General features: G+C 38.0%; 1 protein-coding gene and 1 long non-coding RNA gene across 5 annotated transcripts in view; one reads left to right on the top strand and one right to left on the bottom strand.

Moving 5' to 3' along the window:
* Window positions 1–5,343, top strand: part of LOC103216249 (uncharacterized) — a 34,880-nt gene extending 29,537 nt beyond the window's left edge. The window contains exons 3-4 of the long non-coding RNA XR_005244170.2: window positions 1,427–1,548; window positions 4,969–5,343. This is a non-coding gene — a long non-coding RNA (uncharacterized lncRNA). The remainder of the gene's footprint in view (window positions 1–1,426; window positions 1,549–4,968) is intronic.
* Window positions 5,344–11,824: 6,481 nt separating this feature from the next.
* HECTD2 (HECT domain E3 ubiquitin protein ligase 2) overlaps window positions 11,825–17,163 on the bottom strand; it is a 96,364-nt gene continuing 91,025 nt past the window's right edge. For all 4 annotated transcript variants that reach the window (XM_038009254.2, XM_007963530.3, XM_038009253.2 and 1 more), the window contains exon 21: window positions 11,825–14,320. In XM_038009254.2, coding sequence (XP_037865182.1) covers window positions 14,200–14,320 — 121 coding nt within the window. In that variant the 3' untranslated portion in view covers window positions 11,825–14,199. The remainder of the gene's footprint in view (window positions 14,321–17,163) is intronic.

Raw genomic sequence — 17,163 nt, 5'->3', positions numbered from 1 at the left:
TGTTGTAGAAAATCAGTGAATACATGGGAAAGACTCAGTATGCTATTCTGACCATTCCTTATTATGATGTCCATTTTGTCTTCAATTCAATGATTCAGATAATAAAAAACTTTCTGTGGTAGGCAAAATACTGGCCCCCAAAGATGTTCATGCCCCAGTCTCAGGAAGAGACTGGTACCCCAATCTTGGTCAGTCTCCCTGGGTGGCCACGATTTGTGTTTGGTTTGAATTTCCCAATGCCTTCCTTTGAAGGGTCAGAGCAGGGAGAGCTTGGCAGCTGCATCCTTAGCTGTGATGTGCACAGAGAGCTTCCCAACTTTTCCTTTGACCACTGGAACCTCAGAGGTGACAGTTGAGAAAGAAAAGTAGGTTACTTGGTACAAAGTGGGGGATTTATTCCTAGATCTCCAGGTTTCTCTCTTGGACCAGGAAAGTGATCGTAGGCTCTCGGCACCTCAGAGGTCAATGCATAATAAACAAGGGCAGTTGTGTAACTTTTACTTAATAAATCACCAAGCACTGATTAGGTCGGCTCTGGTTGGGGCTGTTCATGCTCTCAAAGAAGCCCAATTCAGCAACAAAATCTGGAGACAGAAGCCACGTTTATCAGGCACCTTCTGTCTAGGCACTTCACAGGCAGTGTTGCTAGGGTTAGGTACCTGGCATCCATCACCCCTGCTGCGTGCAGGGTTCTAATAGATGGAGTCAACAAAAGGCTAACCGAAGAGCAAACTGTCTTCTAGGACATTCAACTCCCAAGAACAGGGCTCTTTTGTCAAATCAGTTTGGAGAATATGACCCAAGATCCTGCCTGACTGCTAGCTGTCACTCAAATCTCTTTCCCCTCCTCTTAGATACGCAGCTGGACCAATTTTTCCAACTCCTTCGCAATGATGTGTGGCTGTGTATGGTAGACGTGCAGGTGTGCCTCCAGACGGGCCTTGCTGCAGCAAGTGCAGTCAATAGACAGTCTCCTGCCATCACCTCCATCAGGGTTGGCCTCAGCTACAGAGCTTCATCCACTTTGCCCAATGTCACACCCTTCCAGGAACCTCCTACCTCTGGGGACCACATGAGGCACGGCTATTTTGGCCCAATAAAAGACACTGGACAATAACATACAGTGGACAATAACATCCACTGTAGAGGTCCCCACTGGGTTGACCGTTGGTTTGTCAGGACTGTGTTATGGCTTGACTTCTCCTTCTGCCCAATTCCATTTCTTCTCCCTTTCCATTCAGAAGTATTGACTCCCAATACACTTTATGCGCCCCGAAACTTCGTGTTAGCATCTGCCTCCTGAGAAGGCAGCCTGCTCCTCTGTGTGGCTGTGTTGTCTCTAACAGTGTGAGCAGGAGTTGTGTGCTCTATTTTCGGGCCTGGCCCTTGAAGCCTCTGGAGTGATCCATCTTGCTTTCTCCTTCAGCCCGCTGAATGTGGACTCCAACGGTGCCCTAGGGGATGGTGGAGCCACCAGACGGAAGTAGCCTGGTAATCCTGAGAAGGAGAGATGCCTCACTGACGTGAACATCTTTCCAGAACTGTTAAGTGAGTTAGAAATGAACTTCTACTACACAAAGCTGCTGAAATTTGGGCATCTGTTACTTCAGTTGGCCTACTCAAGCTTCTCTCCTCTCCTCACTTACCTATCCAGATGCAATGGCGGGTCTTTCAGGAGGGGGTGGGGCATTGATCAGAACTGCTTGGAAGCTCAAGTACCCACTATACCTAGGCTCAAGCAGGCCAGAGATTCCTAGAGAACAAGAGAGAAGAACAAGGCTTGAAGTGCCTTTTCTGTACAGAGATCCATACTTCATCAAAATGTGGCCGTTTGCTACCAGGATCTCATCAGTAAAGAAGCAACTGCCCTCCCTTGGGGGCAGCAGTCAGAGTGGAGAGAAAATAAGTTCTCGTTCTGACACTCCTTGAGGGAGAGGAGAATCAAAGGCCTGTGTTTTCTGTAGCAAGGTTGGTATGCAGGAAGAGGTGCTGTTTCCCCAACAATGGGAAAATTCAATTCTTTCAACAATTTATAAAGAGATACATAATGTGGATGGATAGATGGTATATATCAATAGATAGATTATACATAGGTAATAGAGATGGTAGGCAGATAAGTATGATAGAGACATAAATGATAGGTTGATATGTAGAGAGATGATAGGTTGGTAGCTGGACAGGTAGGTAGATAGGAAATCGAGGCTCAGAGATATTGAGGTAGGTTCTTATGGTCACATAACTAGTATGTGACAGAGGAGGATTCAACTTTAGGTCTAGTTTGACTCAGAAGTGGGATTCAGGCTGGGCGTGGTGGCTCACCCCTGTAATCCCAGCACTTTGGGAGGCCAAGGCGGGTAGATCATTCGAGGTCAGGAGTTTGAGACTAGCCTGGCCAACATGGTGAAACCCCGTCTCTACTAAAAATACAAAAAAATTAGCCAGCTGTGGTGGCACATGTCTGTAGTCCCAGCTACTCAGGAGGCTGAGGCAGGAGAATTGCTTGAACCTGGGAGGCAGAGGTTGCAGTGAGCTTAGATTGTGCCACTGCACTCCAGCCTGGGCTACAGAGCCAGATTCCATGTCAAAAACAAACAAACAAACAAACAAACAAAAAAACGGGGAGGGGGGATGCAAAACCCAGCTCCACATCCTTTCTTCTGCTGAGGATGGTAAAGAATGTGTTTCCTTTGCTCCATACACAGGGTTTCATTTGCCCGATGTGATGTTTTGTTTGCTTTTGTTCTATTTTATTATGTTAATAATTCATCTACTTGTAGCTTGAATTTTGTCATCTAGTAGGTTTTGTTTGTTTTAGGTGGGCATTTAAGGGCTGCATTCCCTAAATTCATGCATGTTCAAACATGTTTTTTACTTTTTTGTTTGAAGGACAACTCAGGTTGGTGCACAATTTCTTAGTAACCCCTTTTCTCAGAACTCTTGTCATGGGTTTATGACAAGTTTTTGTGCTGTTTGGGAAAATTATGGCATATCTGAGGGAAATGATGAGAGCTGAGGTTGAACAAATTGGGTTGAACAATTGAAAGCCTTTAATCCCTGGCCAATGTGTTTTGACTTGGCGTTGTTGGTAATAGACAGCCACTGAGAGTTTCTTTCCTTTTCTTATTAATTTTTTCATCAACTTTAAGTTCCAGGGTACATATGCAGGACGTGCAGGATTGTTACGTAGGTAAATATACGCCACGGTGATTTGCTGCACAGATTAACTCATCACTTAGGTATTAAGCCCAGCATCCATTAGTTATTCTTCCTGATGCTCTCCCTTCCCATGCCTCTCGCCCCGACAGGCCCCAGTGTGTGTTGTTTCTCCCACGTGTCCATGTGTTTTCATCGTTCGGCTCCCGCTTATAAGTGAGAATATGCGACATTTGGTTTTCTGTTCCTGCGTTAGTTTGTTGAGGATAACAGCTTCCAGCTCCACCCTTGTCCCTGCAAAGGGCATAATCTCATTCCTTTTAATGGCTGGATAGTATTCCATGGTGTATATGTACCATATTTTCTTTGTCCAGTCTATCATTGATGGGCATTTGGATTGATTTCATGTCTTTGCTATTGTGAGTAGTGCTACAGTGAACATACACATGCATGTACCTTTATAAAAGAATGATTTATATTCCTTTGGGTACATACCTAGTAATGGGATTGCTGGGTCAAATGTTATTTCTGCTTCTAGATCTTTGAGGAATCGCCACACTGTTTTCTACAATAATTGAACTAATTTACATTCCCACCAACAGTGTAAAAGCGTTCCTTTTTCTCGGAAACCTCACCAGCATCTGTGGTGTCTTGACTTTTTAATAATAGCCATTCTGACTGGTGTGTGTGAGATGGTATCTCTTGTGTGTGTGTTTTTTTTTGAGATGGAGTCTTGCTCTGTCGCCCAGGATGGAGTGCAGTGGCACGATCATGGCTTACCACAGCCTCCACCTCCCAGGTTCAAGCAATTCTCCTGCCTCAGCCTCCCGAGTACCTGGGGTTACAGGTATCTGCCACCATGCCCGGCTAATTTTTTTTTTTTTTTTTTTTTTTTGAGTAGAGATGGGGTTTCACCATGTTGGACAGGCTGGTCTCGAGTTCCTGACCTCTGGTGATCCACCTGCCTCAGCCTCCCAAAGTGCTGGGATTATAGGCAGGAGCCACGGTGCCTGAGCTCATTGTGGTTTTGATTTGCATGTCTCTAATGTCAGTGATGTTGAGTTGTTTTCATATGTTTGTTGGCTACATGAATGTCTTCTTTTGAGAAGTGTCTGTTCATATCCTTTGCTCACTTTTTAATGGGGTGGTTTTTTTCTTGTAAATTTGTTGGAGTTCCTTGTAGACTCTGGATACGAGACCTTTGTCAGATCATTGAGAGTTTCTGAGCAATGTGGTGGTGGGTTGCATGTAGATGAATTTGAAGTGGAAGAGACCTGTGACAGAGAGACCAGATTAGAGCTACTGCAGTGATTAGGTGGTGGAGGCCTGTAAACAGGTGTATGTGGCACTTTATGTACAGGTACACTGTGGATACAGAATTGATGGGACTTAGCAACTGCTTGGGTACAAAAGGGACAAGGACAAAAGAGAAGGAGTTGTTAAACAACAATGCCTTGGGTTAACCTGGGGTGAGCATGTAGATGGTGTTATTTGTAGAGCCAGAGAAAGAGTAGATGAGGAAGAGAAAAGGGGAACAGGAGTGGGAGGAGGAGGAGAATAGAATGGGAAAATATGAGATCTGAGTGGCTGCATTTTGGAGGAGCTGGTGGAGCTGCCCAGAGACTGCTGAAATCTGGAACTAGAGTTCAGAGGAGAGGTTAGGGTGAGGGATAGAGTAGAATTGGAAATAGTCCCTAAGTGTGTTGAATATATCCAATATAGTTTCTTTCTAAAGGGAAATCCTTAGTCCTTTTCTAGAAGGCATTGTAAAATCAGCCTCTGAAATTCTGCCCTACCAAACTTGTTTTCTTCTAGGAAGTGACAAAATTGCAGCCCCTAAAGAGCAGGAGAATCCTGGACTCTATGGCTTCCCCCTGCTGTTTACAACTGCATTTGATTCCACTTTTGTGTGTTTTCCCCTTTTCGTGATTAATATTTGCTGGAAATGTATTGATTTTTCAGTCTTTTCAAGAAAACTGCTCTTGGGCTTATGTCTCAATTATACTGCTTTTATGTTTCCTCATTTATTTATTTATTGAAGCTTTTATCTTTCATTCTCTTTATTTTTATTTGCTACCCCTTCCCTTGAATTTTTAATTTATTTGTTGATCCATTAATTGTATCTTTTGGCAATAAAAACATTTCAAGCTATAAATTTCCCCACAAAAAGTGCTTTGCCTATATCCCAGGTAGTCGGATATATAGGCGCTCACTGTCATGGTTTTGTAAGTAGTCATTACTATAGACATAATTTCTCTCTTGACCTAGAAGAAATTATTTTGTATATTTTAAAATTCCAAGAATATACATAATTTGTTTGTGGAAGGCAGAAAGGGAAGCAAAGGGAAGTAAATTATGCAAGGTTACACAACCATTAAGTGTCATATTTAGGACTAGAATCCAGATTGACTGACTTCTAGTCTAATCAGCAAGAAAATGTTTTCTCCACTTCCAGTGGAATGGTTCAAGCTTGGGAGTTTCTGGAAAGCCTCACTAGCTGGGGGGGCATGTGAAATGGAAAATCATGATGTTTTGAGTCAGACAGATGTGACTTCAACTTCTGCCTTGGCTCCTTGACAGCTGTGTGACCTTGGGCAGGCTTCTATGCCTGAGTTTCAACTTCCTTGTCTGTAATATGGAGAAAATAACATTAATTTTATGCTGCTGTTGTAAAGATTAAATGAAATGTAAAATTGTGTGCATAAAATGCCACATACACCATAAGTGATCCATAAATATTTATCTCTGTTCCTTTAATTAATATCCTATAGATGGCCAAGGTACTGGATAAAAATTAAAGTAAAAGCATGCATAATCTCAGTGATAACAACTATTAACAAAGTGCAATATCTTTTAGAACATACACATATGTATACACACATTCATACATGCATGCTCTCACGCACATACACACGCTCAAAATTTGGATTGTACCGTAAAGCTACCCTGTAACTTGTTTTGTTTTTTATTTTTTTCCTTCTCAGTTAATGTACAGTGGCCACTGTCACTCGTGCTTCCTTCGGTGAGTTAGCAATTTGGTAATTGGAGATGGGCAGGCTGAGGCTCTGTGTAGTTTGGAGGCGAAAGGCAGCCCAAGACTAATGGGCACACAGGGCCTGGGTGGGGCTTCAGAGGCGTTTCCCAGAGGTTGACGGTTTGGGTGTGAGCAGGTTTGTGTGAGTCAGGGAAACAGGCTATGAATTCAAGATGAAACTACTTACCCACGCAGGTCTCTGGTTCACTACGCTGATTTGGTGGGTGTTTCACCTGCCTAGTCAAGTCAACGAGTCAGGCAGGATTTTACCTGAGTTTACTGTCCCAGCACTGTACCAGGTGCTAGGCAGGGACACAGGAAATACCTCTGCTCTTGAGCTGCTGATATGCACACATTTAACCACAGTGTGAAAGTACTGACATCTGAGAAATGAAGATTTGTGTGAGGTGTATAAAAAAGATACGCTTTTCAGCTAGATTTTTTGTTTGTTTTGGGGGTTGTTGATGGTTCAGGATAAGGTTTAGTAGGGAAGAGAAAATTCTTGTTTTGGGAGGTTGTGGAGGGCAGGAGACTCAGCTAAGTTGGGATAGACAGGGAGAAGAAAGGAACAGAAAGACCACCACAGAAGGCACTAGGCTGAGCAGGCAGAGATGGGACTAAACAGGGTGTGTTAAGGAGACAGTAAAGGACCTATCGTTTTGGAAGTTGGTATTAGGGAACAAAAATAAATTATGCAAAATAAAAGTGGAACTTATGCTATGCTTTGCAGTTAGAAGATGGTCAAATAAGCACCAGATACATCTTTGATTTGTAATAAGGAGCAACAGAATAAAAACAGAATTTTACAAAGATTAACTGTAGGGACCTTAGGAAAACTGGGAAGAGTAAGTCTACAGGCAAGGAAGTAAGTTCATTATGAAGGGTTGAGTGTCTATCTAACCCACGGAGGAGGCTGTAGAAATTGAGCAGAAGGACAATGTAAAGATGAAGCTTGCTGACATGGACGTTAAAGAGAAAGTAAAGTCAAAATGAGGCTAATGTTTACAAGTCAAGGAAATCAGAAGAATAAGATTGCCAGTGACAGAAATAGACAAGACAGGCATACTGAAAGTCTTGTAAGTGGAGATGGCCTATATGGTTGGAAACACAGCACAAGATTGTGCTTGAGAAACTCCTGAAATAATTCTGTATTTTTTTCATTGTAATCTGTGTGTGTGCAAGTACACATAGAAAAAGTTAAGTCTGGTTACAGAAAAACCTACCAGCGGCCGGGCACGGTGGCTCACGCCTGTAATCCCAGCACTTTGGGAGGCTGAGGCGGGCGAATCACAAGGTTAGGAGATCGAGACCATCCTGGCTAACACGATGAAACCCTGTCTCTACTAAAAATACAAAAAAATTGGCTGGGTGTGGTGGCGGGTGCCTGTATTCCCAGTTACTCAGGAGGTTGAGGCAGGAGAATGGCATGAACCCAAGAGACAGAGCTTGCAGTGAGCCGAGTTCGAGCCACTGCACTCCAGCCTGGGCAACAGAGACTCCGTCTCAAAAAAAAAAAAAAAAAAAAAAAAACACAAAACAACAACAACAACAAAACACAAAACAACAACAACAACAAAAAACCTACCAGCTTAACTCAGTGGAGACTAATGCTTCTATTGTATGTATGCCCATGTGTTCACAGTCATAATCTCTAAAGGGCATGAAAACATTGAGTTGCATAATTGTCATGAAAACCCTTAAGAAATTTTCTTGCTATGATACACATTTAAGGTTTCATAAGATATTGAGAATTATATTTGCTGCTTATGTTTATAAAGAATAAGTGAGTATGAAGCTGAGGATTAGCCTTCTGCTGAAATATAATGGGCACTCAATAAACAAGTGTTGAACAAATTCACAAACAGTAGTGCAATGGGCATGCTTCTATAGACCAAGTTGAAATGGAATAGGCCATCTACTACTATAAACTTTTATATATGTCTATAAAAAATACATATCCAAGCTTGAAAGGAAGGGAAATAATTAGATATAGGAAATAAGGAAGAAATGAAAAGCCAGAAGTAGGAAGCAGGTGCTGATACTAGGGTGACTCATGAGAATGACCTCTCTAATGGATGTTAATGTCCACGTGAGCTCAACAGACATGCTTTAGGCCTCTTCAAGGTGAGGAGCCAAAACGAATTCTCTTGCATAAATCCTAGACCTTAAAAGGGTTGCTCTGTCTATGAAAAGAAGATAGAAGAATTCTACTCATAAATCCCAACTGTGCCACTGTAAGTGTGGGGTCCAAATTTACACAAGTGGAGAAGGAACTCTAATTGAAGAAGGTAACATAAAAATCTGTGGCAGACCTGTAAGTTATTGGTTGAGAACAACATAAAACTGCTTTGCTAGGCTACTTACAGTATTCAGGACACACAGGATGTCCAGTGGAAAAGATCATCCTTTAAGTAGAAATGCAAAATCAAAAATTACAGATCACATAAGGAAATAAACCACTGTGAGACAATATGAGACAATAGATGAGCAAATAGAAAAATGAGTGCTTTAAGGACTAGAGTAGAACAATTTAAAAGAGAACATTAAACAAGTATGCCAAAATTATTAAAGAAAACCATATGAAGAAATGGTATGGAAAAAGAGCATGTGAATTTGAAAAGAAACCAAAGAAGTTTCTAGAAATTAAAAAATGCAGCCACTGATTAAAACTGAGTTTTTAGTATCAGTGGGTTGGTTAAACAACACATTAGGTACAGAGAAAGAGATGGAATGGTTGAATAAGGTGGTCCAATATATGTTCAACAGGAAAAATTAGAACAGGAAAAATCAATAGCCAAAGAGGAAACAGCTTAAGAATTTTTCCATAATTGATGAAAGATACAAATCTATAGATTCAAGAACCATAATGAAGCTCAAGGGGGAGGAAAAATACACACATACACATGTTGTCTTTGATGTTCTACCATTTTTTGGGGAAAAAAAAAATCTTAAAAGTAGCCAGAGAAAAAAGAGAGATTACCAAGGCATACAATTATACTAATAGCTAACTTTATGTCAACAACAAAATCAAAGGTAATGGATTAATATATTAAAAACTATAAAACAATTATCAACCTACAAATGCATGCTTAATAAATCTTTCATGAATAAAGGTGACAGTTATTTAAAATAACTTGCTACCAACCAACCCTCATTAAAATAATTTCTAACAGATGTTCTTTACGAGGAGGAAATTTGATTCCAGAGGTTGGTGAAGGACCACAGAAGAGGGAATGGTGTTTGAAGAAATTGTAAATGTGTGGTTAAATCTAAACATTATCTACATAATAATAAAGACACCTTATTTTATGGATTACATTAACATTAAAAATTCATAGTATAGAAGATGAGGTAAGTAAAGTTAAAAATTAGGCCACATATTAGAAAATATTTGTAATATAAGCACAATAAGAATGAGAATACAGGTAATAACAATAGTAATAATATCAAACATTTAGAGAACACTTACAGGTCAGGCATAAATGTAAGCCCTTCATATATATGTTCTGTAAGTTTATGTATAAGTATGTAAGTCTATACATATGCATGTATCTGATACACATATAAACTTATATATAATATACACATATACATACATATGTACATATATACAAATATACCTATATGTAAACTTTAATTTAACAACCCCGTGAGCTAAGCATTATTTTCTAGACAAGTAAACTGAGACAAAGAAACATTAAGTAATTTGAAGTAATTTGTTCCAAGTCACTTAGTCACTGGCAGATCTGGAATTCAACTGAAGCAATGTAGCTCCCGTTAACAAAGGATCAATATCCAGAATAAGGAAAAAACTCCTAAACACCAATGAGGAAAAAAATAGAAAAAAAAAACAGGCTAAGAATACTGAACTGGCCATTCACAGAAGAAATCTGAATAGCCTGTAAATATACACAAAGGTGTTCAATGCCATTAACAATTATGGAAATATAAATTAAATCACACTAGTTAGATAAGCCAAGAAAGGTCTGCTAAAACCAAGTGTTGGGGAGAATGTGGACAAATGACAACTCTTTATAAGGCTGATGGAAATTAATGCTGGAACCACCACTCTGGAGAGCAAGTGGACAATACCTGGTAAAGCCAGAGATATACACCCTGTGATCTGGCAATTCTGTATCTGGGCTATAGTCTAGGGAGCCTGGTCCACACTGGAAAACAACTCAACGTTAGTGTGTGGTAGGATGGATCCACAAACTGGTACCTTCATTTCATGATTCTATTCTGCAGTTAAAAATGCATTATATCTCAACGTAAATAAATCTATAAAAGACAATAAGTGAAAAAAAAGTTTTGGAAAGATATGTATAGCATGAGATGTATGCAACTGTAACAATATTACATAGTGTTTACACATAGGTACACATGTCATACAAATGTAAAGACAGCATGGGAAAGATTCACATGAACTACAGGTTAATAGAGAACAGAGAGGGTGTAGAGTGGGATTAGAGATGGGCATGAAAGGGGCTTCAATCCCACTTGCAAACTTCTTTAAAAAAAACTGGTAATATTAACACATTATCTTTTTTTTTTTAGGTCTGAGTGTGGGATCGCAGTATTTCATTATGTTAATTCTGAAATTTTTTTTTATTTGAACTACTTCATTAAACATAAAATTGTATCTTGTTACACAGCTATAAAATAGTATTTAAAACCCTTGCATCATGAGACATCTATAAGGATAAATCCTAAAGTACTGTTTCTAGAATAAGAAAGATGCTCCCAACACAATTTTAAGGCTTCAAAAGCACTTTGTGTTCTTTAATCTGTGGTTGAACCCAACATTTGAGTCAAAAGACTCCCAAAGGCGTCAGAAGCAGTGGTTGTAAGATGTTTCTACATCAGTACCATAATTTGTCTTGCATCACTTTTTATTGCTTATCATGTGCCAGGCACTGCATAAGTGCTTTACACATTAATTCATTTAATCTTCCCTACAACTCTACGAGGTAGGTAGGTTATTTCCATTTTACAAATTATTTCCATTGTACATTTGAGGAATGAGGAAGTTAACTCGCCCAGCTAGTAAATGGTGAACCCAGGCAGTTTGGCTCCAAAACCTAGGCACTAGACTAAAGCATTTGTGGTCAGCTGGGTGAATTGATCTTGTGTCCCCTCCTGTGAAAATCCATCCCGGTCTTTTTTCCATCCAGTTACCTATTTTATTTCATTAATCACCCATAACATTCTCTCTTGCATTCTTATAATCTCCACTCTTCTTTCCTTAAGCATGAAATATGTGAACAAGGGGGAAAAGGCCAAATGAATGGTTTTGGAGATGAATACTTAAGAGCTGAAGTTATCTATCTACGGCCAATGAAATGTTACACTTGGTTCACTTCTGGGTGTACTCCAATGGTATTATACATTCATTTGGTGGAATAGCTGTGTGATCTTTCAAATATTGGATATACATTTCACATTGAAAATATGCTAAAGAGGTTGGTAATACTTAGTGTCAACAACATACATTTTTTGAAGTTATGTGTTAGCAATTTTCCTAAGCACTAGATTAAGAGACAGTATAATGCAAAGAATAGCTTGCATTTATAAAATATTTTAAACATATGGCTTTAATTAATTGCCCAGTGTTCAAAAAATAAACTGAAGCCTGACTGAGTGTATAATTTTAATATTTGAAAAATTGCATCCAGAAATTAATTTAACACAATACAGATTTGTACAAAAAAGGAAGGACGTAAAATCTTCTAATCATACAGACAATAATATGACTAGGCAAAGATTTTAAAAAAGGACAGGACATTTAAAAAATACTGATAAATACTATGTAATGCTTTAATTTACTGTGGCAGATACAAAAATCAAGAATTCATCAACAGATTATATATGTAAAAAAGTAACTACATGAGTTTTCTAGCTTTTTAAATTAACAAAAGGTAACAGTAGTGGTTTTTATTTTTTAAATGAGGTATTATTACACTGTAAACCAAAAACAGAGCATAAATAAATAAAGGCAATGTGCAATTTAGTGATACATGATTATAAATTTCAACTTAACAACAGATAACAAAAATTCTCTAGTTATTTATGGACTTCATCATTTAAAAATTTGGCTTGCTTGTGTGGACTTCTTATTTAAAAGTGACACAGCAATCGATATACAAGCACATCATTAAACATGCAGACCAAGCCAACACAATTTTTCCATGAGTCATCTCTACCAAATAAAAACTGTTTATATTTTATTTAAAACACTTAAATCTGGTTTCTTATACATGTTTCTTTTGTGCTTATAAGTGGTAACCTACATTAAAAAGCTGATTTTCTAGTTCAAGCAGTGTAAGAGAGAAGCAGTTTTATTTGCATATGGATTTAAAACAGAGCAAAATGAAACAAAACCAGGATGCCTTTAACTCTCTTACTTAGGCTTTCCAGGATTTTTAAGAAGAAATACCCTTGAAATAATATAACCAAATGGAAAAGCAGAATCACTTCCATCTCAAAGAGAACAGTAAACAAAGTAACCCCTTTTTCTCAAAGATTTGTGGGTTGGATTCAGAACTGTTGGAGAATAAGCTGATTAGCTCCTCCACCCTGGAAGAATTCTGCTGGTTGGGTGCAGGAAGCATAGTAAGAAAATAGCCTAGCCCAGAAAGATTTTGGGGAAAGAATTATTTGCACATGAACCATATGCTGGTACTAACTGCTGGTTTCATTATTATTGCAAATATAACTTCAGAGTTTTCTGAAGGAAAGCTGTCAAAGTATGGTAGAGAAGTCTTGGTTTGGCAATATTTGTAACATGCTAATAAAACTGCTTCATTTGCTGTAAATAAAAAACAAAAAACATTTACCGTCTGACTTAAAATGCGGTTTCTTTTTACATACTACTTTATTAAAAACTCTAAAAAAAGGGTACTTTGAATTTACTATATTCAGAATCCAGTGAAAAACAAACATTTTGGCCAAAACGTTGAATTTTATTTGTATATTAAGCTCTATCATTTTGACACAAATGTTATTATTGTATTCACTTTTGTCAAATACTTTAACCTACCTTTTTCAAAAATTAGTGTTTTGGTACAACTGGTGATCAAAAAATGTAGATATAAGTCTTGTACATCATTCAAAAAATTTATAAAAGCAGTTATATTCTTTTGTGCTTGTAACTGACATACTTCATCAATGATTATTTAGGTCTGATTTCTTTTCTAATAACTTGAGCCTTAAGAAGAAATGATCATTATACAAATATTACAGAGTACACAAGTAACTAGTTTACTGCCAATGTGCATGCAGACTAACAACACTTAAAAGAATATAACCTTGAATCCAATTAGTCTGAAAATACTCTTGTACAATCATCTTTGATTTGTAAAAGCTGTGTACACATCTAAAACCCTGAATTTACTTTGTAAAAATAAATCTTTAACAATAAATGGCACTATCAAAATCCCATTATTCTCAGGCTATTATGTAGTTATTTACATGCTTTTCAGCAACAGCTGAGAAGAATCTTAAAGGTCCCAAGCCAGTAATATCAAAAAACCCTGTAAACTGCATTTGCAATGATTCTGTGTTGTATACCGCTATATGAAAATATGGCTACATGCCTTATGTTAAAGATAATGTAGCTGTTTGCTTTGCTACTGTGTGCTAGCAGTGCTAGCAGTGTACAATCTGCCACTGGGTTCAATTATACCATAAATTCATTCTTCACTGTACTTTGCTTTCCCAGTGGAATGCCTGTGACAGACTTCTTGTGGAGAATGATAAAGTGCTATAAAAAAGAGGAACTGGACCATACCCCTCTCTGCCATGTGGATTTTTCCTCACTCAAGCAATTTCTGTGTTTTTAGAAAATTATGCCTTTGCTGAACATACTTCCTATTTGATTTTTTAAAAACTTAATATTTTAAAGTTGGTAAGCTTTGTGAAAGTGTTTTGAGACAGAAACATGAAAAGGCTAAAGGCACAGTAAGAGGGAAGTGAATGCTACATATAAAAGATTATATTTCAAGTCTTCTAGGTTACTCAAGTCCAAAACCTTCTGAATTTGAAATTCCAATGATTAATTTCTGTTTCAGGTCTTTTTTGCTTTTGTAGGGGGGAAGGCAAAGTTGATTGAAGCAGGTATGGGCCACAGGTAACCTAGGGAAAAAAATTTAAAAAAAACCTAAGTCTTACACACACAAAATGACTGCTATGCAACTTTTAAGAATACCAGGACACACACATTCAAATCTATTTCACTCTGTTAAGAGATGACTCATCCATTCCTTCACTGAACAGATATTTACTGAGTACCTCATTATATATCAGACACCACTCTAGACACTAAGGCTAGGTTACAGACAAGACAACCAATGTTACCACTTTCATGAAACTCATTTAAGAAGCATTTTGTTGGAGTCAGACAGATATGAATTTGAATTCTGCTTTCCCCACTCACTAGCTGTAGGGTCTTGTTTGAGTTGCATAATATCTCCAAATCACAGTTTCCTCATTAACATGACAGGGTAAACCATCCAATTAGGCCATTTAATAACCTAATCAGGTTGTTTAATAACCAGGAGTTCCCAACCCCAGGGCAAGAGATGGGTATGGTTGTCGGTGGCCTGTTAGGAACTGGGCCACACAGCAGGAAGTGAGTGGCAGGCGAGCATTTACTGCCTGAGCTCTGCCTCTTGTCAGATCAGTGGCAGTATTAGATTATCATAGGAGCAAGAACCCTATTGTGAACTGCACATGCAAGGAATCTAGGTTGCATGCTCCTTATGAGAAGCTAATGCCTGATGACCTGAGGTGGAACAGTTTGATCCAAAGCCACCATCACTTCCCACTCTCCCCACTCCTCCCTGGTTCTGTGGGAAAACTGTCTTCCACAAAACCAATCCCTGATGCCAAAAAGGTTGAGGACTGATGGTTAAAAAGATTAAAAGAGTGGTATACACAAAATATCTGGCAGCCGAGGAGTAGATAATATAATGAATTTTATATTATCTGGTTTTTAGTATTAAAAAGTAATTTAAAAAATAGCATTTTGAGGATGCTAGATGCCCCTTGATGCACATGTAAAAATTATCTTCTGAATCCTTTTGGTCATCTCCCCAACCCACTATCTGATAATGTTGTTATCATCATTTAGGATTCTTATAGCTATCTTAAGACTCTTTCCTTCAGTCTTATGAACTTCACAACATCAGAACAGCTGTCAGAGAAATCAGTGAATAAAAATGTGAATACACTACAGAAAAGGAAAACATTTTTAAAGAAGTTTGTAAGATTTAAAACTAAATTTTGAGAGCCCTCTGTATTAAAAGACTTAAAACTATTAGAATCAGCATTTACTCAGTGTTTGGTCTATGATAATCACTGTGCTGAGTATATTTACATGCACTGTTTCCTTTAATTTCAGCCTCAAAGCAACCTAAAAGTGGTTCTCATTTTACTGGTGAGGAAAAATAGACATGCAAATATATGAGTAACCTGTTCAGGGATACAGCGCTGGTAAAGATGTAGGCCCACTATTCAAACCCAGATCAGTCTGACTTAAAACACCAGTGTTGTTAATATGTAAGATTTAACATTCCCAATTTTTTATGCATCAGACATACATTTGTATGAATTTAAAATATCATCAAATAACAAAGCAAAGAAAAAAATGAAAATGCCAACTCAGTTTTTTAATATAATTTTTTCTAAAGTGCTCTGCTGTTTACAAGGTCCTAAAGCTACACAACAACTTATTTTTATGCCAGTGTCTCATGCATCCATTCAATAACATTTCGCGAGTTATTTAAAACATTGGTTTTCTCTTCATTCTGTTAAGGCTGAGTTTTCCAAGTTTATTTAATACTCATCTACCTAGATACAAGGTCTCTTAAAACTGAAAGAAAACAATGTCAAGATTCTACTGGAAGAATATCTTATGAAAATGTTCATTGAAGAAAAAATGTGTCCAGGATTTTCTTAATCCATCAGGGGCTTCAATAACATGTATTTGATAAGGTGCAGGACCAAATTATGCATATCTTTTAAGCCTGAATTTTTGGATGATTTGCAAAGGAAGCTGCTTAAGGACAACCAGAGATGGGAAAGGATGTAATTTGAAATTTGCTTTGCAATCTTGGCCATTCTACATTACACTCTGTACTAAATAATCAGGATAACCACAAAATATTGCCAAGGGTTCATGCCCTTTTAGAGGAAAAAAGCATTCAGAATATAATTAATGACTGAAGATTATTTACTCCATGGACTTTATCCTAAGAGGCACTGGTTTTCAGTTCCTGTGTTAGTTTGCCTAGGATGGAGCCTCTAGCTTCATCCATGTTGCTGCAAAGGACATGATCTTGTTTTTTTTTTTTTTTTTTTTTTTTTTTAATGGCTGCATAGTATTCCATGGTACATATGCACCACATTTTCTTTATCCAGTCTTTGCTATTGTGAATACTGCTGCAGTGAACAATGAACATATGCATGCATGTGTCTTTATGACAGAATAATTGATATTCCTTTGGGCACATACCCAATAATGGCATTGCTGGGTTGAATGATAGTTCTGTTTTAAGTTATTTAAGAAACCTCCAAACTGCTTTCCACAATGGCTAAAATAATTTACATTCCCACCAGCAGTGTATAAGCATTCCCTTTTCTCTGCAACCTTGTCAGCATCTACTATTTTTTGACTTTTTAACATAACAATAGCCATTCTGACCGCTGTGAGATGGTATCTCATTGTGGTTTTGATTTGCATTTGTCTTATGATTAGTAATGTTGAGCATGTTTTCATATGCTTATTGGCTGCATGTTGTCTTCCTTTGAAAAGTGTCTGTCCATGTCCTTTGCCCACTTTTTAATGGAATTACCATTCTTATTTAACAAAAATCTAGTGAATCTTCAGTGGTGGACCTTACAAGATGAATGAAAACTCCTCTTTCGGCTGAAGTGTTGTCCTTGTCTTTTGAGGCATACCATTATTGTGTCAAATT

The sequence above is a fragment of the Chlorocebus sabaeus genome, chromosome 9, assembly GCF_047675955.1.
Source record: "Chlorocebus sabaeus isolate Y175 chromosome 9, mChlSab1.0.hap1, whole genome shotgun sequence".
Lineage (NCBI taxonomy): Eukaryota > Metazoa > Chordata > Mammalia > Primates > Cercopithecidae > Chlorocebus > Chlorocebus sabaeus.
The sequence above is the reverse complement of the archived record's forward strand: the minus strand, read 5'-3'. Positions and strand labels throughout refer to the sequence as shown.